General features: G+C 36.6%; 2 protein-coding genes across 18 annotated transcripts; one reads left to right on the top strand and one right to left on the bottom strand.

Moving 5' to 3' along the window:
* Positions 1-326: 326 nt before the first annotated feature.
* LOC123902488 lies at positions 327-6,360 on the bottom strand. Of its 9 annotated transcripts, none has more exons than XR_006807630.1 (8): positions 5,890-6,260; positions 5,754-5,805; positions 4,786-4,864; positions 4,096-4,348; positions 2,033-2,168; positions 1,826-1,929; positions 1,259-1,431; positions 327-583 (listed from the first exon to the last, which is right to left on the bottom strand). XR_006807630.1 is itself a non-coding variant. In XM_045952228.1 (8 exons), exons 5-8 carry the CDS (start codon positions 2,128-2,130, stop codon positions 400-402), a joined length of 570 nt encoding a protein of 189 aa, XP_045808184.1. In that variant the 5' UTR covers positions 2,131-2,168; positions 4,096-4,348; positions 4,786-4,864; positions 5,754-5,805; positions 5,890-6,307; the 3' UTR covers positions 327-399. The 9 variants fall into 9 exon arrangements, 4 of the variants coding, with proteins under 4 accessions (XP_045808184.1, XP_045808187.1, XP_045808185.1 ...); XM_045952228.1 differs by having other exon boundaries at positions 1,259-1,442; positions 5,890-6,307; XM_045952231.1 differs by having other exon boundaries at positions 1,259-1,444; positions 1,831-1,929; positions 5,890-6,257.
* Positions 6,361-10,317: 3,957 nt separating this feature from the next.
* On the top strand, positions 10,318-23,235 carry LOC123902487 (pentatricopeptide repeat-containing protein At1g62350-like). 9 transcript variants are annotated; one of them, XR_006807626.1, is made up of 5 exons: positions 10,318-10,732; positions 21,952-22,000; positions 22,334-22,395; positions 22,651-22,737; positions 23,002-23,235. XR_006807626.1 is itself a non-coding variant. In XM_045952227.1 (4 exons), exons 1-4 carry the CDS (start codon positions 10,650-10,652, stop codon positions 23,017-23,019), a joined length of 237 nt encoding a protein of 78 aa, XP_045808183.1. In that variant the 5' UTR covers positions 10,318-10,649; the 3' UTR covers positions 23,020-23,235. The 9 variants fall into 9 exon arrangements, 3 of the variants coding, with proteins under 3 accessions (XP_045808183.1, XP_045808181.1, XP_045808182.1); XR_006807622.1 differs by having other exon boundaries at positions 22,235-22,395; XR_006807623.1 differs by lacking the exon at positions 21,952-22,000 and having other exon boundaries at positions 22,235-22,395.
* Positions 23,236-24,160: the final 925 nt, after the last annotated feature.

Here is a 24,160-nt window from a genome sequence, read left to right as displayed (position 1 = left end):
TCAATTCTGGAGGCAGAATCAATTCTACTTTTGAGAAACCAAACAAGTCAGAATCAATTCTACACGTCCAGAATCAATTCTGGATGCTCCAGAATTAAAACCAAACACACACTAAACCTTTCCATACAAAATTTTGGGGTTATTTTTTTATCGATCCCACAGTGGAGTCTGCATTGTTATAGGCTTTAGTGACACCTTTTAATCAACTTGCAGCATTTGGTATAGGTTTTTTCAGAATTTTCATTTTTTGATAAAATTTGCCAAAAACATCATTATTATTTCTTTAAATAATTTCTTAAATTTCTATGATTAAATAAACAAATTTATTTATGAAGCAAAATCAAATGGACCCTTCAATATATTTATAAATTTATCACCAAGTCTTACAAACATGTCAAACTAATGTAAAACTAAAAGTATCATGTAATATTTAAAGAAAATGTAATAAAAATTACAAATATCTTGGATCTTATACAAAACGCGGATAATCTTCCTCTTGTTCATGTTCATCGGTGCCATCATCTTCATTAGTGTCCGGATTAAGATAATTCGTTTGGCAAGGGGCACTAGAGGCATTTGGAACCTGTTAAAAACAAAATAGTACAAGTTAAGAACAAGGAATCCTAGAAAAGAGGCAAAAGTTACAACCAAAGAATCAAGTGCAAACCACCATGTATTCTATGAAATATTTGGGAACAGTAAAGTCAGTCACTAATTATCATTAGACAAACACAAAAAAAATCATGCAATTACGCAATCAGGTCAACAGAGAAACACAACTAGATTGTGAAACCCTCCAGCCCTGATTACATAACAGAGCTAGCCATGAATCTTAAACAACAACAAAACTGTGCAAAACACAATCAGACCAACAGAAAAAAAAACCAAAACAGACAAACACAACTAGATTGTGTAACCCTCCAAACCTTGATTGCATAACAGATCAAGCTAGCTGCAATGCTTAAACAAACACAAAAAACCCATGCAAGAACAGAGAAATACAATCTTGATGTCTGCAGAATAAACATCAATCATCATATACCCTTAATCTGTCGAATCTTGATCCATTTAGGTTTCTATACACATTACTGATAACACTAGACCCTATAGCCTCGTCTAAAGGGAAATATCTCTACTGCAATATGTAACACAACCAAAAACATCAATAAAATAGAAGATCATCATCATATAACAATAGAGAAGAGAAAGTTGATGCTGCTAGCATATGAAGAAATCTATAAACTTCTCTGGCCTCTACCTTTTTCCATGTCCAGTAATGAATTTGAGAGCAAAACTTGAAAATTGGGCAAGGGAGAAAAACATCCTCAACATACCACGACCCTTGATAATACCCTCTCTCGTGCCCCTAGCAGTTCTTGCCACCGCAAGCGCGCCCGAGTCAGGCTCAGTTTTGGGGCTGTATTCCATTCCCTGCAGTGAAGCTAAAATATAACCAAATGAAGAACATTGTTTAACAACATAGTTTTAAATTGCAGTCGGCAACAGTATTTGCAATGGCAGTGTGATGATTTTAGAAGTTTGTTAAATATAACCAAATTAAGAACATTCGTTAACAGGGGAGTTTTCAATTGTTGTCCGTAATAGAAATTGCCATCGAAATACAATGATTGTAATAGTAATTGATATCTGATATCGCAATATGATGATTTTAAGAGTCTACACAACAACATCGCAACCGCAATTGCAGCCATATTAGGTGCACTGTGCCGCATTATAGAAGTTCCTAACTACAACCACAGTTTAAAACCATCTTCAAACTCAAATTATAGAAACCTAACAACACACTCATAAATTAGTAAGTAACCTGAAGAAGAAGAAGAAGGTATCATAGTGGTTAAACGGCGAAACCTTTCCTCCGCGGAGCGAACCACGCGAGTGGAGCTTTTAACACCTTGGGTAATCTCTTGTCTGCAACACAAAAACAAAAAACCAAAAAATAATTTTTTATTTAATTTCAATATCATTATTTACATTTAAAACATGAAAAAAGAAAAAAATGGCAATTAATTACCCAAGATCACCGAGTTCATTGATTACGTCACTAATTTCCATACCGGATAATCGAATTGCAGCCATTGTGTCAGGAAGTTCTTCTCTTGTCGTATCCATAAGTGTAATACCCTCTAATTTTTTATTTTATTAATTAACTGTTACAGTAATAAAGTTAATTTTTAAGTCTATATATGTGTGGGTGTATTTTAAATTATTATTCTATTGTATTATATAAAATAAAAAAATAATAATAATAAATTAGACACTAATGCCCCCTCTTTCCTCAACTCTCTTTCTCTTTCTCTTTCTCACGCCATAACCTTTCTCTCCCAATCTCCAATTTCACTCCAAATCTTAAACCACAATAGTATGGGTAATTGAAATTTCAAGGTTATGGTTGGAGAAGCTAGGGTTATGGGTTCTTTCCTGATAAGTTAAAAGTTTGAGCTTCGAAGTGGAGAAGCTTGAAGTTGGGAGTTAGAGCTCTAGAAAATTTGAGAACAATCATGAATCAGAAGAAATAGTAAATACATAGAGCTTTAATTCCAGAAAACTGAAATTTCAGTGAAACAAAGACAAGGATTAAGAAAGGTTTGTGAAAATTGAAGAGCTCATATTTTTCGCTATTTCCATCAATTTCCTATTTTGTGATCAAATTAACAAGGTGAGTTTCTCAAACTAAGTTACATCTCTTTTAGTAGAAGTAAAAATTAGGAAATATTGTTGTTGTTAGGTTTGTCTGACTTTCCAGTGTGGTGAATAATTGGTATTAATATATTGGTACTTGAACAATGTGTTCTCAGAGTTTATAAGGTAGCTGTCTTGTTTGTTATTTTGCTTGTGGAAGCAAATGCCTCTAAATTCTGCGATGTGTATGCTATGCTAATTTCATTTCACTAGATCATTAGTTAAATTGTAAAATAGGTCTCAGAGTGACACAGGTTGATATGACATATGTTAAACAAGTTAAAATAGGTCTCAATGACACATCAAATGTTTTAATTAGGTAACAATGAGGTAACGAAGTATCCGTGTATAGTGGTGAATAATAATGCAGTAAAGTTTTCCGTTCACCGCAACGAAGAGATAATGCGGTCATTTATAGTTTTCCGTTTACCGCAACGAAGAGATAATGCGGTCATTCAGAGTTATCCGTTCGCCACCACGAAGAGATAAGGTGGTATCCGTTCGCCACAACGAAGAGATAATGTGGTATCCGTTCGCCACAACGAAGAGATAATGTGGTACAGCCGTTCGCCACAACGAAGAGATAATGTCGTATCCGTTCGCCACCACGAAGAGATAAGGTGGTATCCGTTCGCCACAACGAAGAGATAATGTGGTACAGCCGTTCGCCACAACGAAGAGATAATGTGGTATCCGTTCGCCACAACGAAGAGATAATGTGGTTAGTACCGTTCACCACAACGAAGAGACAATGTGGTATATGTGAATGCAGTGGGAAAAGATAAGCGTAATGAGATAGTTTTTATATATTTTGTTGATAGTTAATAACCAACACTCAGAGAACTACGTGGCTCTGATTCCCAAATCATTTAGGGATACGTAGGACCAGGGACCCTCCCTGTCGAGCTATAATTTTAGTAATTCTATATTTTAACTAAGTATATTTGTTATAGTGTATAGTTTAATAGGCTTGCCAGGCTAAATACAGGGTTAGTTAGAGGTGGCCTGTGCGCAGGTCATGATCAGAAATTGGGTCGTGACAATAAGCTTCTCAAGTGATTCCGCTGCTCTCTTGAAAGCCTTTAAACATTGAATAGTGGACTTGGAATTGGAGAGAGTGGAGAGGTTACCACGACGGCGAGGACTTGGAGAAGAGTGAGGTGACAGTGGGTGAGATTCCAATGAGGGAGGTTGAGCGATGAAGATCCAGCGGTGGATATGTAATGTGAGGAGGGTTGAGGTGAGTGTGTGGTGTAAGAAGAGAGAGGTTTGGGAAGGGCGAGGGTTTTAGTAGTAAATGAGAGGGTACGTTGTGAGTGAGAGTTGTTGACGGTGGGGAAAGGATTGTTGAAGGTCAGAGAAACACAGTCAAGCTTAAATATACAATTATAATACCTGCATTACATCCAACATGGTTTCTTTCTCCTTATCAGACATGTCTTTCCAAGATCTGTAATTGAGTGAAGCATATTGATGCCTTCGAACCATGCTGCCTATGAAACAAGTAAGAGTTGACCCTTCGTCATCTACAGTTCGTCATCTACAGGACAACCATACTTGTCCAAATTAACAATTATAACATCACCACCCGCCATGTCCCATACATCTAACAATCTTGTTGGACCTCTCAACCGTTTAGGTTTGACATCTACAAGTAAAACAGAAGACAAAATAACATTAAAAGACAATAAAGACATAGTTCAATGATTTAATCACTCTAGAATCACTTTATATATAAAACAATCACTTTTGTAGATTTATATTGTACAACATAGTTCAATGATTTTATCTATTTTCTACGAAATCATGTATGTGACTTGATTAATTTGTATTGATCCAAGGTTCAGTATATATTTAATTTCTGTTTTTCTAGTACTCTGATTCTGTCTTGCTTTTAATCTTACAGAGAGTACGGGTGATGGATGGTTAGTATTAAGTTTTAAGTCTCAATTTGTTGCATTTTCATTGTTGCTGCTACTTTTAATCTTGATATAGGTTAGGACTTAGGAGTGAATTGTATTTACAATTTAAATACGACTTTTAAGTTTTAAAAATAGGACAAACAATTAGTTTTGACATTGATACCTTCTTGTGCACTTCTTTTATAGTACAGCTGCACAGGTCACTCTTGTTTGCTCTGAAGCAATTTGAAGTATGTGCCAATCTTCAATGATAAAATAAAAACACAATTCTCAATTACACTAGTTTCTATAGGTAATTGACTAATTGGGAACAAATCATGCACATGTATTATTATAATCACATATGTACAAATAAACACAAATATCCCTAGGAAAAGATTAAAATTATTATATACAGAAATTGAAAGAAAAAAAATTAAGATTAGACTCAAATTTTGACAAACTTAACACTTAACAACTAGCATTAAAGATGAAATCCATTAACATTTAGGTATGAGGGATGTTCCAATTCTTAAGCTTATAAGAAAAATGTGGGATAAGTATCTTTTCCTACATGACTCAGAGATTAAGGAAATCATGGGAGAACCATATCAAGTAACATTTATTGCAGCTGAAGTTGGAAATTTTGAGTTTTTATCTATGGTTTATGAGTACTTATCCTGATTTGATATGGGAATTTAATAGCATTGGTGAAACCATAATCTACATTGCTATTTTGCATAGACATGCTAATATCTTCAATTTGATACATGAAATTGGCCCTTTTGAAAGATTTCATAACTGCTTTTGTGGATGATAACAACAATAACTTATTGCATCCACTTAAGATTAGACTCAAATTTTGACATATTTAACACTTAACAACTAGAATCAAAGACAAACTTAAGCTAAATCTATTCTACATATAACTTATCAATGTTATCATAAGTTCATGAATTTGTCTCTGCCTGCCACACTATACAAAAGTTCTTATATCGCCATAGGGATTAAACTACTACAAAATAATAATGGCAAATAAAACATGTGAGAAATATAAAGACATGTCAATTTTGAATCGGCTAAAATTTAAGATATGAAATCCAATCCAATCATTAACCAGATCAGATATTAACTCAAATTCCACAAAAGTACCAGATTGTGTCGACCACGGCGATGCAGATACAACGACGATGCAGATACACACCTTCATTAATTGAAATCAAAATAATTAGTAAATTAATAATGACAAAAGTAATTAGGATTGATTAAGAGATGAATCGTAACATACCTTTGGAAGGAAGAACAAAGTATAGCGTGTCGTGTAGGTGGAGAGCGAGCGAAGAGCGATTCGGAGAACTAAACTCGGAAGAAGAACTAAACTGAACTATTCATTGTTAGGGTTTTGGAATTTAGGAACTAAACTCAACTCAACTGAAATTTGAGAACTGAATTCTGTAGAAGACGAATCTGAAATTTGGGAACTGAATTGATAAATTTTTCAATTTGGGTAAACTTTTCTTTCTATCACAATATTCATCACTCATATATATCTATACATCTATCTATACATAATAAGAGAAATGATAAATTCAAATCATTGTTTGAACAACATTTGCGAGAACACTGAGAGAGAGAGAGAGAGAGAGAGAGAGAGAGAGAGAGTTGGAGTTTATTTTATTTTTTAAAAAAAAAAACTTAAAAAAACCAAGAGAAAGAGAAAAACCAAAGGCACTTTACTAATGTTGGTCCAATTGTTGTCAAAAAGTTCAAATATCACTTTTTAAAAATATATCGAAACGGTTAAGATATTAATATTTTTTCTTATAATCTATTAAATGAATTTAAATATAATAAATATAATTCTTTTATTTCAATATTTAATATAAAATGTAAAGTCATCAAATATTAATTCAATTATTAAATAATAAAATGTAACATATAAAAATTAATTGGTGCCATAAATAATATTAGAAAAAGTACATGTGACATATTCTTATGAGGAGGTTGAACAATTTATAAGTGAGAGAACTCATAAATTTAACGCCTTAATGTTTTGGGTTAAAGTGTGGTGTCAAACTCACTTATGAAGTTATTCTTAAGCCCAATGTATCCTCCAGCTGCCCTCTCGTGACCCAACATATTATTCCCATTTTATTTTGTTTGACAATTTGTTAGTTGTTAGTATATTACAATTTTATATTGAAGGTGTGAAAACACAAGAAGGGGGGGTTGAATTGTGTTTTAGCTAAGTTAAAACTTTTTCAAGTTCTTAACTCAACTACGTTAGCAGCGGATAAATAACACAAATAATAACAAGAGAGAGAGAGAGAGATCACACAAGCAATTTATACTGGTTCCTCTCACAAAACGAGAGTAGTCCAGTCCCCTTGCACTTCCAAGGGATTTCACTATAATCACACAAGATTACACCTGCTCAAGCACACAAGCAAGAGACTTCTCAACAATGCTCAAGCACACAAGCTTAAGACTTCACACTTAAGCACACAAGCTTAAGAATTCACACTTAAGCACACAAGCTTAAGTTTCCTCAAGTAATAGTAAAGTATATGAAAATATACAAATGCTCTTAGATGAACCTAAAGAGAGCAAATACAAAAAGTACAGAGTATTTGACTAAAGTGCAAAAACACTTAACAAAGGTTCAGAGCTTGTATATCACAAAGTTCAGAGGTTGTTTTGCGCACGTTCAATCCTTAATGATTATAATTGTTGTAGCTGATTCTTCTAGTATATATACCACTAGAAAAGAGTCGTTGCAAAAAGAACCGTTGGAGTTAATAAACTTTTGTCTTCAAGCAGTCCGTCTTGATGCAGATTGGTTGTATCCAAAACTAAGAAAGAGTTTCAGGTACTTTGACTACTGCAGAGAAGACTTTCCTTATTCAGCTAACAAGTCTGAAGACCCACGTTCTCAAAAGAGAACAGACAAAACAAGAGTAGCTGAACTGATCAGGCTTGAAAGGTCCTTTTCTTCATTGGTAGAAGAGTTGACTTGCAAAGGGAATCTTTACAGCTTTCAAAAAGATCTTCAGAGGTTGATGAAGCTTTAGTCACTTAAGAAGTTCTGAAGACTTCATCATCTGAAGGTTGTAACTTCTGAAGTCCAACATCTTCTGAGCGCTTATGAGCTTCTGAATTCACATCCTCTGAGCTTCACTCAGAGCTTATCTGATGCTTATATCTACGCACTTAAAATAAATTTTTAGTCCTTCCAATTGTTTATTAATACTTTGTTATCATCAAAACCTTTATAGATTTAGGGGCAAACATTTTTAAATCAATTTTGTTCCAACAATCTCCCCCTTTTTGATGATGACAAACATAAGTATTAATTGACAATTGTTGTTAAATTAACTTATCATGTTTCTCTTAGGTTTATGAGGTTTGCAAGCTCCCCCTAAGATTGATACTCCTTAAAGCCAAGGCTTTAAGTTTTATCCATGATATTTTAATTTAGTATAAGATTAAGATAATTTGAAATGAGATAAATTTCATATCTTTCTTCAGAGTGAGAGGTTTGCAAGCTCTCCCCCTAAGTCTCATAAGGCTAAGTTAAAATTGCACTCTTAACTTATCCTTACTTATGAAATTTATTTCAGTTTCAACTAACTCAGTCTCCACCTTGAAATACGTAAAACAACTTAAAAGTAACAACTTTTAACTTAACGGATAAAAGCGAGATAAAAGCATAAAAACGTGGTTTCAGTTTTTGAACTTATCACTTATCAATTAATGCGTAACTACTCCCCCTTTTGTCATTATCAAAAAGTAAAAAAAATTATATAACCAAGACAGTCAAAGAAGAAGAGTGGTTGTTACAGAGGTGAATTTATTTCAAAACAAAAAACAACACGCTAAAGAGTTTATAAAAAGGTAAACGAGTTAACATGCCTTCTTCAAGTAAAAACAAGAATAAACGAGTAAATCAAGAGAGATTAGGAAGAATGAGAAGATTCAGTTCACGCATTGCAGAGTTTAGGAGAAAGAAAGAAAACGAAAAACGCGAAGAAGAGGAGAAAAATAAAGAAGACAACAAGAAACCACAAGATGCGGAGATAATAATCATCTCATCAGATTCTGAAGCTGAAGAGAATGAAGATGATGCTGACTATGTTGAGTTCTTGGCTAGCTATGTTCCAGAAGAAGAACAAGAAGAAGAAGAAGAAGAAGAACCAAACCCAGATCCCATAGAAATTTCATCAGAGGATGCTGAGGAGAAATCTGAGATTTCTTCTGAGTATTATCCATCTGATTAGGATTAGGTTGTCTTTTTCTTTTTCTTTTTTTTTTACCAATGTACTCAACATGGTTAGAGCATTAATAAAAGTTTTCGTTTTAAAAGCATCTTGTGTTCTTATGGTCTTATTTAACAGAGAAAGTTTGCACAAACAAAAAATAATACCAAATCACATAACTAACAAAAGAAATTGTTTAGACAAAATATGAATAACAAGTTCAGAAAACAAACAAAAAAAAAAAAGTATAATCAAGCAAAACATAAAAACATAAAGAAAATGTGCATAGAATCCTAGGGTTTCTTAAGGAAAGCTAAGAGTTGGTCAAATTTGTCATTCAAGGATCCCACATTGGAAACTAAACCATCCACCTTGGTTTCCAATGTTTGGTGAGCAGCTCTTTGCCTTTCCAAACCTTTCTGTTGTTCCCTCAGGGCTTCTTGAAAGATCTGCAACTGATTAACCACCACAGGAGCTTGATCTTGAACTAAAGGCGCTTGTTCTTCAACCAAAGGTGCCTTGCCTTTATCAGAGGGTTCACCTTCCTCTGGATAGTCAATCATCAGCACATCCTCTTGATTCTTAAAAGCAAGCACATCATCCTCTGAAATGTCCTCTGGTTGCAACTCATTTGTCAACTGGGCAACTCTTGCAGCAGCTTCTTCTAACCTTTCAGACTCAGACCTCTGAGCTTCAAGACTCTGAAACAGCTTGGAGTCTATCCAACAGACTTTAAAAGCATTCAGACGATGTTCAGCAGCAGCAAGTGCTTCCAGCTTAGCACGTTCAGATTCAGCATGCACTAGTGGAAAAAACGCTTTATAGAAAACTTCTTAGGTCGGTTAGCATCGCCACCTGACTTAAGAACATGTGCGGTGGCAATTCTGTAAATAAGGTAAACCTTTTTAGGTCGGTTCCATTTTCAGCAGACTTAATAAAGATTAAAAAAATAATATTAAATTCAAATAAAATTCACTAATTTGCAAAACCTACTTGTTAAGTCAGATGTCTCTCAACTGACTTGAGAAACCCCTTTTGTTAAGTCAGGTAGCACTCAACTGGTTTAAGAAATCCGGTTTGTTAAGTCATACTTCCCTCACCTGACCTAAGAAGTATCATTTATTTTTTATAAATTAAATTATAATGAGTTTCATACGAGAATCGAACTCAGCCCTTTAACATAAAAAAAAACTCTAATCTATTTTTTTTAAAAAAAATCTTAATCTTTTAAAAAAAAACTAACAATAGTAAAAATTAACAAATTAAATTCCAATTTGTTATACGAGAGAATCGAACCTGAGACTCTTTAAAAAACAATTTTATATCAAAGTAAATATGTCAAAAGTAAAATAAATAATTAAATCATCAATGAATTTAAAAAAAAAAAACACGCATCTCTTATAAAAACACAAAAAAAAAAAAAACAAAAAAATAATAAATAAATAAACGCATCATCCATTCATTCGTAGATATCAGAAAAACGCAAACCCTTCTTATTCTCAAACTCCCGTCTCGCCGCCACACAGCTGTGGCCTCTGCTCTGATAAGTGCTGATAGCACTCTCTCTAATTAATGCTGCGACTTGCACTGCGAAGAGTTTCATCATCTTCTTTTTCTTCTACAGCCACCGTCGTTAATTCTTCTTCTCGGTTCATTACCGGTTCCGCTTCTAAACCAAGCCTATCAATATGGAGGCGAAATAAAGAATTGGGTAAAGAAGGTCTCATCATTACCAAAGAACTCAAGAGACTCCAATCCGACCCGGTTCGTCTCGACCGGTTTGTCCGGTCCAATGTTTCGCGCTTGCTCAAGTCTGATCTTGTCTCTGTCCTTTTTGAATTCCAAAGACAGGACAATGTCTTTCTCTCCATCAAGGTTAAGTTCTTTCTCTTTTGATTGTGTAGGTGTTATTGTTTATGGTACTATGTATATGAATGTTACGTTGTGTGGTGGTTTATGAGAAGTTTAAGTGATGGGTTTGATGAAACTTTTGTGTTTACCTCAGAAGATTTATGGTCTGTTTGGATTAGCTTATTAAAAATAACTTATGCAAATAAATAAGCTTTTATGTTAACTCATAAGTTCTCACTAGCAAAAATTGTATCTTCATAAGCTGTTTTTTCATAAACTACATTGACAAGCTTATGAATAATACATAAAAGATTTTTATTTGCATAAGCTCAAAAATAAGTCAATCCAAACGGGCCCTTAGAAACTTTCAGCGTAGGTTAAAACTTAAAAATAGCTATCTGCGTAAGTTTACCAAGGATTTAGTGAAAATATGACACCTAATTAGCTTTCACTTAAATATTTTTTCACAGAATTAACTCTTTTTGAAGTCCAGGACAACATAGCTATCTGCATCTATATGCATTACTTTTTTTGTGGAATAAAAATATGTTAGCTATGTCACTATGTGTGTGTGTGAACCAAGTTCGGTCGATAAATGAGTTATGCATATCAGGTTGCATCACTCAGATAATTTAGTTTTCATACAAATCCCCTTTGAGATACTTTTGATGTGAAATATTATATTGCAATGTGTAGTTCTGGGTGATGACATGAACTTACTAACTACACTCATTGAGATGGTAATATCTGGTCGCATCACAATGAGAATTTAATTTTCACACAACTCGTTTTTTCGAAAGGGAGCCTTAGTGCAATAGTTGAAGGTGCTGCTCTATGAGGCACAAATACAATATTGTTTCTATATTGTTGTAACTGTGTATGTTTGTATCTGACATAGTAGTTAATCCCGGAGCGGAGCGGCCAGCCCCAAAACTGGGATAGCGGCATCCCGAGGAGCGGGATGGCCGGGATGCCGCTATTATTTTTAATTTATTTATAAATTACATAAATAATACTATAAACATATAATTAATGTAAAATTAAACAAACATCTCAAAATCCATAAAACATTCATAAATTAAAAATTAAAAACACAAATCTCAAGTCTACTACACCTTCTTCATCTTTGTCAAAAAAAAAAAACACCTTCTTCATCATAAAGTAACTAAAAATTACCAACAAAAGTCAAGCAAAATAAATAAGCAAAAGTCAAGACTCCAACACTTAGATTAATAAAGTAACTAAAAATTAAAACTCGAGTTCATCATCAAAGTCTAAGTCTAATAATCCGAGGTTGAAGAAGAAACAACAGATGAAGGTTGAAGAAGAAACAGCAGATGAAGGTTGAAGAAGTTTGGATCTTGAGAGTGAGAGAAGATAGTACGATAGCGTGAGAGAAAGAATGAATTGCGGCTAGGGTTTAGTTAGGAGTAAGTAACAGTTTTAAAGGTAAAAAACCAATTTTACCCTTACTAAAATGAGTGAGATTTCAAAAACGGCCTTTAAAACCCATGAAAACAAAATCTCAGTCCTAACCCGGGATGGCAACCCGGGACCCGCTCCGCTCCGGTCCACTGGGAACCTGCTGGGATCCCACCGAGAAGCTTAGCTGCGCCGCTCCATCGCATCCCGTCCCGGCAGAGCTCCGCTCCGCTCTGCTCCACCGGGATCCCACTGGGATCGCCCGGGATTGACTACCATGGTATCTGATTGAATAGAGTAGGGGTAGGGAAGTTTTGGATATTCAATTCCAGTTTAGTAGTTATTGGGGAGAGGGTAGGCTCTCAAATGTAACGACCCATTTTTCGTATTCGTATATTTTGTTAAATGTTATTTTATTTATTAATTGGCTTTTATTATTTTAGTGAGCGACGAATAATTGTTTAGCCGAACGTAAGTTATTAGACTCGAGAACCATTGTTTTGGGCTTATGGGCGTGAGAGGCATGGGCCTAAGCCAATTGGGCTTGGTTCATGACTCATGAGAAGTAGTATAAGTAGCAAGTCCAACTTATGAATAGTTTCACAATTCATTTTCCTTGAGTTTGAGTGAGTAGAGCAAGAGCAAAACCATAGAGCTAAGCTAGGGTTTGATCAAGAGAGAAAGCTTGAGCAAGAGAAGGCTTGGATCATCATCTTTGCTTAAGGTAAGAGATTAGAATTCATGATTCTTGAGTGGCAAGGAGAGGGGAGATTGTCTATGTCTCCGTTCCCGAACTCTCCCACTCAATTTCTTTTAGACTTTTGATAAGCTTTTGTATGTGAGTGTGATGTTCTTCATCATCACTTTGTATGTGTTAATCACTAGCTTGATTCCATGACAAATATGTATGTGTTTGGATCATTTTTGTTAAGTTTATGAAAGTTACTTAAAACCCAAGAAATTGGCTTGATTTTGATTATTAGAGGTATTTGGATGTTTGGAAGGGATGATTAATGTTCCTTGATACCATATATGTTTGGAATAGCTGTTTATATGAATTTATAACATGTTTAGATGAATTTTTGAGTTGATTTGGGGTTAAACCGCCTTAGATAACTCAAGAACAGATATTTCTGGTGTAGTTCGCTACGGATTCGCTACGGATTCGCTTAGCGAATAAGTTCGCTACGGATTCGCTACGGATTCGCTTAGCGAATAAGTTCGCTACGGGTTCGCTACGTGTTCGCCATGTACCTGTAACCCTCTGATGTAGTTCGCTACCTGTTCGCTACAGCGAACGTGTTCGCTACGTGTTCGCTACGTGTTCGCTACGTGTTCGCTACGGGTTCGCTACGGATTCGCTCAGCGAACAGCTCTGTGACAGCAACTTTTTGATAATTGTTTTAAGTGCAATTAGGCACTTGTAACATGGTTTAAGGGTATCCTTACATGTTTGTTGATACATGTTGATGTTGTTAATGCTTATTGTTAATCGTTATATGATTCGCACGCGTATGCAATGACTTGTAGTTCAAGTGACTATGTTTATGTTTTAACATTAATTTGCAATGTTAAGAGAATGATGTATGTTTTATGACATAAGTGTAAATGAAACCTTGTGTGTATAAAAATGAGTATGCAGATAATTATCATGTGAATAATTATGAATTGAGTGATAGGATATTGTGTTATTCTAATGTGTTAGATGTCGGAATTGTGTTTCCGCATCAGTGAATGAATAGCTTCGAGCTAGATAGCGTCATGTATTTGATGTGTTTAAAAGTAATCATGCATTCATGATTGTATGTGAACATTGGAAACTTGGGTTCCAATAACGAAAATGGATTATGTGTCCATAATGAAGCCGAGGATCGGATTAGATGAATCCATGAGTCCAGAGCTGCTATCCAACAGGATATAAAACTGTTTTGGCTTATCCAAGGGAGATAAGATGGTTCGGTAAGTTCCGACATATCCAGCATGATATAAAACTGTTCTTGGTCCACCGTTGGTGTGACATCTTGGTACCACATGCATTTAGTTATGTCTAGGGATGGCATGACAGTGAATTAATTGGCATTAGATACCTTAGGGTAAATGCGCATATATTTGATAAATGGTACGTGACATTATTTGGTTGAATTGTGTTGGACTTTATTAATTGATAATCGTTTAGTGCGATGTTTTGGCGTGAGTTAGAATATGTATGATGTAGTTCGAAAGTGTAAGGTCTTTCTTATGCTCGTATGATATGCGATTATGTTTTCTAACTCTCTGCTTTGTGTTATTTGCTGGACCTTTGGGGGTTCAGATATTCAGGCTGAGGACTGTGCCGACGTTTAGACTGCGGTATTAGCTGGGTGTTGAAGATACCTATTGGTGAGGAGGCTTAGCATAGATTACTCCTCTTAGTACTAGCTTTTGACTAGAGTTTGTAAATAGTAAATGCTCTGGTAATGTAACATCGAGTCGGGGTTACGCTTGGATTTCATCGTATATCGGTGTTACCTTTTTTATACGCTAGTTCTTGTATAAGTGACATCCTTAGGGATGAATTTGGCTTATGTATATATATATGTATATATATGCATGCTTGGTTGATTGAATCCGCTGTTGCTTTTCATGTTAAAATTCATGACGCTCTGTGTGTATGCTTTGTGTTTTAATTACCGCGTGGCACTCTGCCTTTACACTTGTTGAAAAGTTTTTAAAATTACGTTTTTAAGGGTAGTACGGGTTAGGGTGTTACAATAGTGGTATCAGAGCAGGTCGGTTCGTGTGAACCAACTAGGACTTTTCTTTTCCCCGTATGAGCATGTGTAGGGAACACTGTTAGTACTTTCTAACGTCTAGTTGTGATTCGTTCAGGAATCATGGCTGCTGCGAGGACGAATGCTCAGATTGCGGAAGCTTTGGCCGCACTCACCAACATTGTGGTTAGAGATCATCAACCTGGAAGAGAGGTAGAGATGAGGTTGGAACGGTTCATGAAGCAGAAACCGCCAACATTTACCGGAGGTTACAACCCGGATGGAGCTCACAAGTGGCTGGAGGAGCTTGAAATAATTTTTGAAGCAATGGATTGTTCCGAGGAAGGGAAGACAACCCTTGGGACATATGTGTTGCGTGAGGAAGCGAATGTGTGGTGGAAGAATGCCAAGTTGAGGCTAGGACCCGGTGGTATGGCTATACCATGGGCAATGTTTAAGAGAGAATTTTTGGTTAAGTGTTTTCCTGTGGATGTGAAGAACAAGAAAGTGGTGGAATTCATGGAACTGAAACAGGGAAATATGACGGTAGCTGACTATGCCGTCAAGTTTGAGACTTTGTGTGCGTTTAGTCCGCATTACAACACTATGGAAGCGGAGAACGACAAGTGCGTGAAGTTTGAAAGTGGTCTACGTCCAGACATCAAGCATATGATTGGATTTTCGCAGATAAGGGATTTTGCGACCCTTGTGAACAAAAGTAGGATTTGTGATGAAGATGGTAGGGCAAAGGTGAACTACTACAAGGCTGCGAATGACCGAAAAGGGAAAGGACAAGAGCGCGGAAAACCTTATGACAACCGCGGTAAAGGGAATACCAGTGGTGGTAAGAAGCCGGTGAATGGAAGTTGTTACAACTGTGGAGAAAGGGGTCATATGTCTTATGATTGCCCTAAGAAAGGAGATAGGTGTAAGAATTGTGGAAAGCTGGGCCACAAGACCGAGGTTTGTAGGACAAAGGTGGTGTGTTTCAACTGTGGTGAAGAAGGCCACAAGAGTCCGACTTGTAAGAAACCCAAGAAGGTGATGGGCAAGGTGTTTGCTTTGAGTGGAGAGGATGCTAGCCTTGAGGACAATCTCATTAGAGGTACGTGTTTCATCTATGACACTCCTTTAATTGCGATTATAGATACGGGAGCGACGCATTCTTTTATTTCTTTGGATTGTGCGAAGCGTCTTAGTATTCCTTTAACGGATATGATGGGTAGGATGGAAATAGAAACTCCTGCTAATGGTTCAGTGATTACCCGACAAGTATGTCGTAATTGCCCCGTAACCATTTTTGATAAGCACTTTGGTATGGATTTAGTGTGTATTCCACTTAGTGGTATGGATGTAATTTTTGGTATGAATTGGTTAATCTTCAACCGGATTCATATCAACTGTCGTGAGAAGGCCGTTGTTTTTCCGAAGCCGGAGGAGAACTTGCATTTGATGAGCGGGAAGGAAGTATCGGAAGCATTGAAAGAACATGCCGAGATGTTCATGATGTTTGCATCATTAAAACTCGAAGGAGGAGTTAAGATAGAAGAGTTACCGATCGTTTGTGAATTCCCAGATGTGTTTCCGGATGATATATCTGACGTGCCTCCAAAGCGAGAGGTAGAGTTTTCTATCGACCTAGTACCTGGAACTAGTCCGATATCGATGGCGCCGTATCGAATGTCAGCATCAGAGTTGAATGAGTTGAAGAAGCAACTTGAAGAGCTGCTTGAGAAGAGGTTTGTTCGACCGAGTGTTTCGCCATGGGGAGCGCCGGTATTGCTTGTGAAGAAGAAAGATGGAAGCATGAGATTATGTATAGACTATCGTCAGTTGAACAAAGTGACGATCAAGAATAAATATCCACTTCCGAGGATAGATGATTTGATGGATCAACTAGTTGGAGCTTGTGTGTTTAGTAAGATCGATTTGAGATCTGGATACCATCAGATTAGAGTGAAGACGGAAGACATACCTAAGACTGCATTTAGGACGAGGTATGGGCACTACGAATATTCAGTTATGCCGTTTGGTGTGACCAATGCACCTGGAGTTTTCATGGAGTATATGAACCGAATTTTCCATTCATTTTTGGATAGATTCGTGGTGGTGTTCATCGACGACATTTTGATTTATTCAAAGTCCGAGGAAGAGCACGAAGAGCACTTGAGGATCGTTTTGCAAGTCTTGAAGGAGAAGAAGTTGTATGCCAAGTTGTCGAAGTGTGAATTTTGGATGAAAGAGGTGAGTTTCCTAGGGCATATAATTTCAAGTGGAGGAATCGCGGTAGATCCTGCGAAGGTTGACGCTGTGTCACAGTGGGGAACGCCGGAATCTGTTTCAGAGATTAGAAGTTTCCTTGGTTTAGCCGGTTATTATAGAAGATTCATCGAAGGTTTTTCGAAGTTGGCTTTGCCGTTAACCAAGTTGACGAGGAAAGATCAAGCGTTTGTTTGGGATGGTATTTGTGAGAAGAGTTTCCAAGAGCTCAAGAGAAGATTGACTACTGCACCCGTGTTGATTTTACCTGATGCCAAAGAGTCGTTCGTCGTGTATTGCGATGCTTCGAAGTTAGGACTTGGTGGAGTGCTTATGCAAGGGGGTAATGTGGTAGCATATGCTTCAAGGCAACTGAAGGTTCACGAGAGGAACTATCCAACGCATGATTTGGAGTTAGCCGCAGTGGTGTTTGCTTTGAAAGTGTGGAGACACTACTTGTATGGATCGAGGTTTGAAGTGTTTAGTGATCACAAGAGTCTGAAATACTTATTCGACCAGAGGGAGTTGAATATGAGGCAACGAAGATGGCTCGAATTCTTAAAGGACTACGATTTTGAATTGAGTTATCACCCCGGAAAAGCCAATGTGGTGGCCGATGCATTAAGTAGGAAAACTTTGCATATGTCATCATTGATGGTGAAAGAGTTGGAGTTGATTGAAGAATTCCGAGACTTGAGTCTTGTGTGTGAGGTTACTTCTTCAAGTGTGAAGCTTGGGATGTTAAGATTGACGAATCCTTTTCTTGAAGATATTAAAGAACGTCAGAAATCGGATAAGAAATTGATGGAGAAGATGGTACTCATCAATGAAGGCAAGGAGACCAATATCAAGATTGACGAAAGTGGAGTCATGAGATTTCACGGAAGAGTTTGTGTACCGGATGTACCCGAATTGAAGAGAATGATCATGGAAGAAGGTCACAGAAGTGGTTTGAGTATTCATCCTGGAGTAACCAAGATGTATCAGGATTTGAGGAAGTTGTTTTGGTGGCCGGGAATGAAGAGACAAATTTCTGAATTTGTTTATTCATGCTTAACTTGTCAGAAATCGAAAATTGAACATCAGAAGCCGTTTGGTTTGTTGCAACCAATGTTTATACCCGAATGGAAATGGGATAGCATTGCAATGGATTTTGTGGGAGGTTTACCGAAGACCAAGAAAAGTAACGAGGTGATTTGGGTAGTGGTAGATCGTCTGACGAAGTGTGCTCACTTCATTGCTATCAGGAAAGGTACTTTGGTGCCTAAGTTGGCCGAGATTTATGTGGAGCAGATTGTGAAGCTACATGGTATTCCAACAAGTATTATTTCGGATAGAGATCCGAGATTTACTTCCAGATTTTGGGAAAGCTTGCAAGAAGCTTTAGGAACGAAGTTGAGGTTGAGTTCAGCTTATCATCCTCAGACAGATGGTCAGTCGGAGAGGACGATACAATCCTTAGAGGATTTGTTGAGGGCTTGTGTTTTGGAGCAAAACGTGAATTGGGATTCTTGTTTGCCATTGGTAGAGTTTACATACAACAACAGTTACCATTCTAGTATCGGAATGGCACCGTTTGAGGCTTTGTATGGGAGAAGGTGTAGGACACCTCTGTGTTGGTATGAAACTGGAGAAGGTGCAATTCTCGGACCAGAGATTGTACAAGAAACAACAGAGAAGATTCGGATGATTCGTGAGAAGATGAAAACGTCTCAGAGTCGACAGAAGAGTTATCATGATAAGAGGAGGAAGGACATTGAATTCCAAGAAGGGGATCATGTATTCCTACGAGTTAAATCGACTACTGGAGTAGGACGTGCGTTGAAGTCAAGGAAGTTGACATCGAGGTTTATTGGACCGTTTGAGATTTTGAAGCGAGTTGGGAAAGTCGCGTATAGGATTGCATTACCGCCATCGTTGGCGAATTTGCACGATGTTTTCCATGTATCACAGTTGCGCAAGTATGTGTCTGATCCGACACACGTGATTGAATCGGACGATGTTCAAGTGAGGGATGACTTGACCATCGAGACTGTGCCTTTGAGAATCGAAGGAAGAGAAGTGAAGAGGTTGAGAAACAAAGAGATTGCATCCGTGAAAGTCGTGTGGGGAGGACCGGCTGGTGAGAATGCAACGTGGGAGTTGGAAAGCAAGATGAGAGATTCTTATCCCGATCTGTTTCAAGGTAATTTCGAGGGCGAAATTCTTTTAAGGGGGGTAGGATTGTAACGACCCATTTTTCGTATTCGTATATTTTGTTAAATGTTATTTTATTTATTAATTGGCTTTTATTATTTTAGTGAGCGACGAATAATTGTTTAGCCGAACGTAAGTTATTAGACTCGAGAACCATTGTTTTGGGCTTATGGGCGTGAGAGGCATGGGCCTAAGCCAATTGGGCTTGGTTCATGACTCATGAGAAGTAGTATAAGTAGCAAGTCCAACTTATGAATAGTTTCACAATTCATTTTCCTTGAGTTTGAGTGAGTAGAGCAAGAGCAAAACCATAGAGCTAAGCTAGGGTTTGATCAAGAGAGAAAGCTTGAGCAAGAGAAGGCTTGGATCATCATCTTTGCTTAAGGTAAGAGATTAGAATTCATGATTCTTGAGTGGCAAGGAGAGGGGAGATTGTCTATGTCTCCGTTCCCGAACTCTCCCACTCAATTTCTTTTAGACTTTTGATAAGCTTTTGTATGTGAGTGTGATGTTCTTCATCATCACTTTGTATGTGTTAATCACTAGCTTGATTCCATGACAAATATGTATGTGTTTGGATCATTTTTGTTAAGTTTATGAAAGTTACTTAAAACCCAAGAAATTGGCTTGATTTTGATTATTAGAGGTATTTGGATGTTTGGAAGGGATGATTAATGTTCCTTGATACCATATATGTTTGGAATAGCTGTTTATATGAATTTATAACATGTTTAGATGAATTTTTGAGTTGATTTGGGGTTAAACCGCCTTAGATAACTCAAGAACAGATATTTCTGGTGTAGTTCGCTACGGATTCGCTACGGATTCGCTTAGCGAATAAGTTCGCTACGGATTCGCTACGGATTCGCTTAGCGAATAAGTTCGCTACGGGTTCGCTACGTGTTCGCCATGTACCTGTAACCCTCTGATGTAGTTCGCTACCTGTTCGCTACAGCGAACGTGTTCGCTACGTGTTCGCTACGTGTTCGCTACGGGTTCGCTACGGATTCGCTCAGCGAACAGCTCTGTGACAGCAACTTTTTGATAATTGTTTTAAGTGCAATTAGGCACTTGTAACATGGTTTAAGGGTATCCTTACATGTTTGTTGATACATGTTGATGTTGTTAATGCTTATTGTTAATCGTTATATGATTCGCACGCGTATGCAATGACTTGTAGTTCAAGTGACTATGTTTATGTTTTAACATTAATTTGCAATGTTAAGAGAATGATGTATGTTTTATGACATAAGTGTAAATGAAACCTTGTGTGTATAAAAATGAGTATGCAGATAATTATCATGTGAATAATTATGAATTGAGTGATAGGATATTGTGTTATTCTAATGTGTTAGATGTCGGAATTGTGTTTCCGCATCAGTGAATGAATAGCTTCGAGCTAGATAGCGTCATGTATTTGATGTGTTTAAAAGTAATCATGCATTCATGATTGTATGTGAACATTGGAAACTTGGGTTCCAATAACGAAAATGGATTATGTGTCCATAATGAAGCCGAGGATCGGATTAGATGAATCCATGAGTCCAGAGCTGCTATCCAACAGGATATAAAACTGTTTTGGCTTATCCAAGGGAGATAAGATGGTTCGGTAAGTTCCGACATATCCAGCATGATATAAAACTGTTCTTGGTCCACCGTTGGTGTGACATCTTGGTACCACATGCATTTAGTTATGTCTAGGGATGGCATGACAGTGAATTAATTGGCATTAGATACCTTAGGGTAAATGCGCATATATTTGATAAATGGTACGTGACATTATTTGGTTGAATTGTGTTGGACTTTATTAATTGATAATCGTTTAGTGCGATGTTTTGGCGTGAGTTAGAATATGTATGATGTAGTTCGAAAGTGTAAGGTCTTTCTTATGCTCGTATGATATGCGATTATGTTTTCTAACTCTCTGCTTTGTGTTATTTGCTGGACCTTTGGGGGTTCAGATATTCAGGCTGAGGACTGTGCCGACGTTTAGACTGCGGTATTAGCTGGGTGTTGAAGATACCTTTTGGTGAGGAGGCTTAGCATAGATTACTCCTCTTAGTACTAGCTTTTGACTAGAGTTTGTAAATAGTAAATGCTCTGGTAATGTAACATCGAGTCGGGGTTACGCTTGGATTTCATCGTATATCGGTGTTACCTTTTTTATACGCTAGTTCTTGTATAAGTGACATCCTTAGGGATGAATTTGGCTTATGTATATATATATGTATATATATGCATGCTTGGTTGATTGAATCCGCTGTTGCTTTTCATGTTAAAATTCATGACGCTCTGTGTGTATGCTTTGTGTTTTAATTACCGCGTGGCACTCTGCCTTTACACTTGTTGAAAAGTTTTTAAAATTACGTTTTTAAGGGTAGTACGGGTTAGGGTGTTACATCAAACGCCACAGTCTGTCAATTATTTTTCATTCCTATATCAATTATTAGAGGGTAGGCTCTCAGACACCTAATTAGCTTACACTTAAATGATGGATGTGTGCATAGAAGGCAATGACAGATGTCAACTGTTGTGACATATGCATTGCTGCCATTATCTTAGTTCCAATATCAATTATTAGAAGTTATTAATTTTGTTTATCATGTCACATGACAGGTATTTCCTGTTGCTCAAAAGGAATTTTGTGGATTCAATCCTTTTACAAGTATGAACTCTCTCCCTTCTCTGGTCTTGAACTTGTTTGAGCGAGCTTGAATACCCACTTTTTCCTTTATTCCTCGTATCTCTTCCTTTAATTCAAAGGGTGCATAACTGCATGGATAAGCTCACACTAACCCGTCAATTTCAGATCCAATTGGAGATTTTCTTTGGGAGGTATTGGGAAGGAATTGGAATAATATCAAACAATATACTAAACTGACGTGTTCATGTTGTGCAGCATTTGTGTGCTATAGAATTATTTTATAATCTGAGGTTCTACACAAACTTATAAGCTATGAGGTTTGTTACATCTCTCACTCTTCATTCTCAAACATAGGAAATTCACACAAAGGTTCAAGTTATTGACATCTATCTAGTCTCTTTTTAATCCACACAAAGGTAAGCTAAAATATGCCTATTTTGTCAAATAACTTATAAAAATTAGTTTTGATGATAATGTCTTTCTTGTATTTGATAACATACCTTAATTAAGATAGTAATGTGTTTACAAATTAGTCTCATCTGATATTTAGATTTTGTTGGGTTGTTTAGTGTCATGTTATTTTGCATTTGAATTATATCTCTCAATGCTACTACATATATAGACCCTTAGTAAGTTGATTAATATGTTTGAATTATATCTCGTGATTTTAGGCTTTACAAAATGCTGCTTATAAAGCCGATTGGTATGTTCTCTATATAGTGTTCAGTATGCCACAATCTACAGAAGTTGTTCATGAGGTAATTTTCCCCCGCTCCTAAGTATTGTTGTCTCTTTTTATGTAAACCTTTATGTCACAATCTATTTAAATTAGTTCACTTTTAATTCACTTTAAATTAGTTCACTTTTAATGAACTTTTTCCTAACACTTTTTATGTATCAAGCTGTATCAATTGATTAGTACTATTGTTTATCTAATTGGTACAAGAGAGAAAACAAGCTATAGTACCTGACGAAATTTGGAGACAGATCTAAGTTTAAGTTTTTTTATTCTTTTTGTCCAGGTACGGTTACAATTTTAATGATATGCAGTTTCCCCAACACATTAAGAAGGGATATGAAGTTTTTTCAAGACTTAGAATAATTCATTATTGTGTTGGTTCTCTCTATGTTATAATTGTAATTAGTTTGTAGTTAGTTACTTATTTCTTCATGAGTGATATTACCCCTTAAATTAGTTTGTAAATTTATTCTTATGTAATTTAAATTGGGGAAAATAAATTACTCTCATTTGGATATTTGGTTGACAAATGCAAAGCTACCGTATTTTTTATTATTTTTTTGTAAAGAATTGTTTGCCACGATTTAATTGTGGCTATTTTTTTTTATTTACAGTAACACTTCTTAGGTCGGTTAAACCTTTAACTGACTTAAGAAGTCAGTTTTTAAGTCAGGTCAAAATTTGACTTAAGAACTTCAAACTTCTTATGTCGCCTTTTCTTAAGTCAGGTATGGACCGACTTAAAATGTCATTTTAACCGACTTAAAAAGCGTTTCTTAAGTCAGGTCAAAATCCGACTTAAGAAATCAATACTTCTTATGACTGTAATTGTTAGGTCAGGCTCGGAACCGACTTAAGAAGTTGATTTTAACCGACCTAAGAAGTGTTTTTTCCACTAGTGATGATTGAAAGTTGTAATCCTCTTCAACTCAGCCCTAGCCAGACTGTTCCTCATGAAGCTTATCACATCCAAGTCTCTTCTTCCAACCACAGCCTTAATTTCCTCAGCAGCACCATCCAAAGCATTGCAAATTCTTGCCTTAATGCTTGAAACTTCCAAATCCACATCAGAAGGACAAACTAGAAACCTGTCCTTTAGCAAAGATAATCTAACCAAGTCTTTATGCAATTGAGTGGATAGATTATTGAATGGGTTAGATGATGAGGGTGAAGGATTGGGAATGGTAGAGAGGTTGGTTGATTCATTAGCAGGATTGTCAATAATGACAACTTCTGCCTCTGAAGGCTTGGGGGCACAAGTATGAATACGCTCAGGAGAAGCATATTCAGCACTTGGTTGAGGTTCAGGAATTGTTTCAGGAATTGGATTATCTGTTGGTTCAGGGTTAGATGGTTCAGGATTTTGATGTTGTGGGGATGCAGGTTCAGATGACAGAATTGGAGATGGTTGTTTAGTGGGAGAAGCTTTGTCAGGGTTTGGA

Source organism: Trifolium pratense, linkage group LG1 (genome assembly GCF_020283565.1).
Source record: "Trifolium pratense cultivar HEN17-A07 linkage group LG1, ARS_RC_1.1, whole genome shotgun sequence".
NCBI classification, from domain to species: domain Eukaryota; kingdom Viridiplantae; phylum Streptophyta; class Magnoliopsida; order Fabales; family Fabaceae; genus Trifolium; species Trifolium pratense.
Note: the sequence above shows the minus strand (reverse complement) of the source record. Positions and strands in the feature narration are given on the sequence as shown.

What these genes read in the sequence shown, in the direction of transcription:
- LOC123902488 (XM_045952228.1), bottom strand. Translation starts at nt 2,130, where the DNA reads ATGGATACGACAAGAGAAGAACTTCCTGACACAATGGCTGCAATTCGA. An exon ending in ACCTTCTTCTTCTTCTTCAG is followed by an intron (nt 1,443 to 1,825) that starts GTTACTTACTAA and finishes GTTATATTTTAG; the next exon opens with CTTCACTGCAGGGAATGGAA. An exon ending in ATTACTGGACATGGAAAAAG is followed by an intron (nt 584 to 1,258) that starts GTAGAGGCCAGA and finishes TGTTTTTAACAG; the next exon opens with GTTCCAAATGCCTCTAGTGC.
- LOC123902487 (XM_045952225.1), top strand. Translation starts at nt 10,430, where the DNA reads ATGCTGCGACTTGCACTGCGAAGAGTTTCATCATCTTCTTTTTCTTCT. An exon ending in ATGTCTTTCTCTCCATCAAG is followed by an intron (nt 10,733 to 22,650) that starts GTTAAGTTCTTT and finishes TCGTGATTTTAG; the next exon opens with GCTTTACAAAATGCTGCTTA.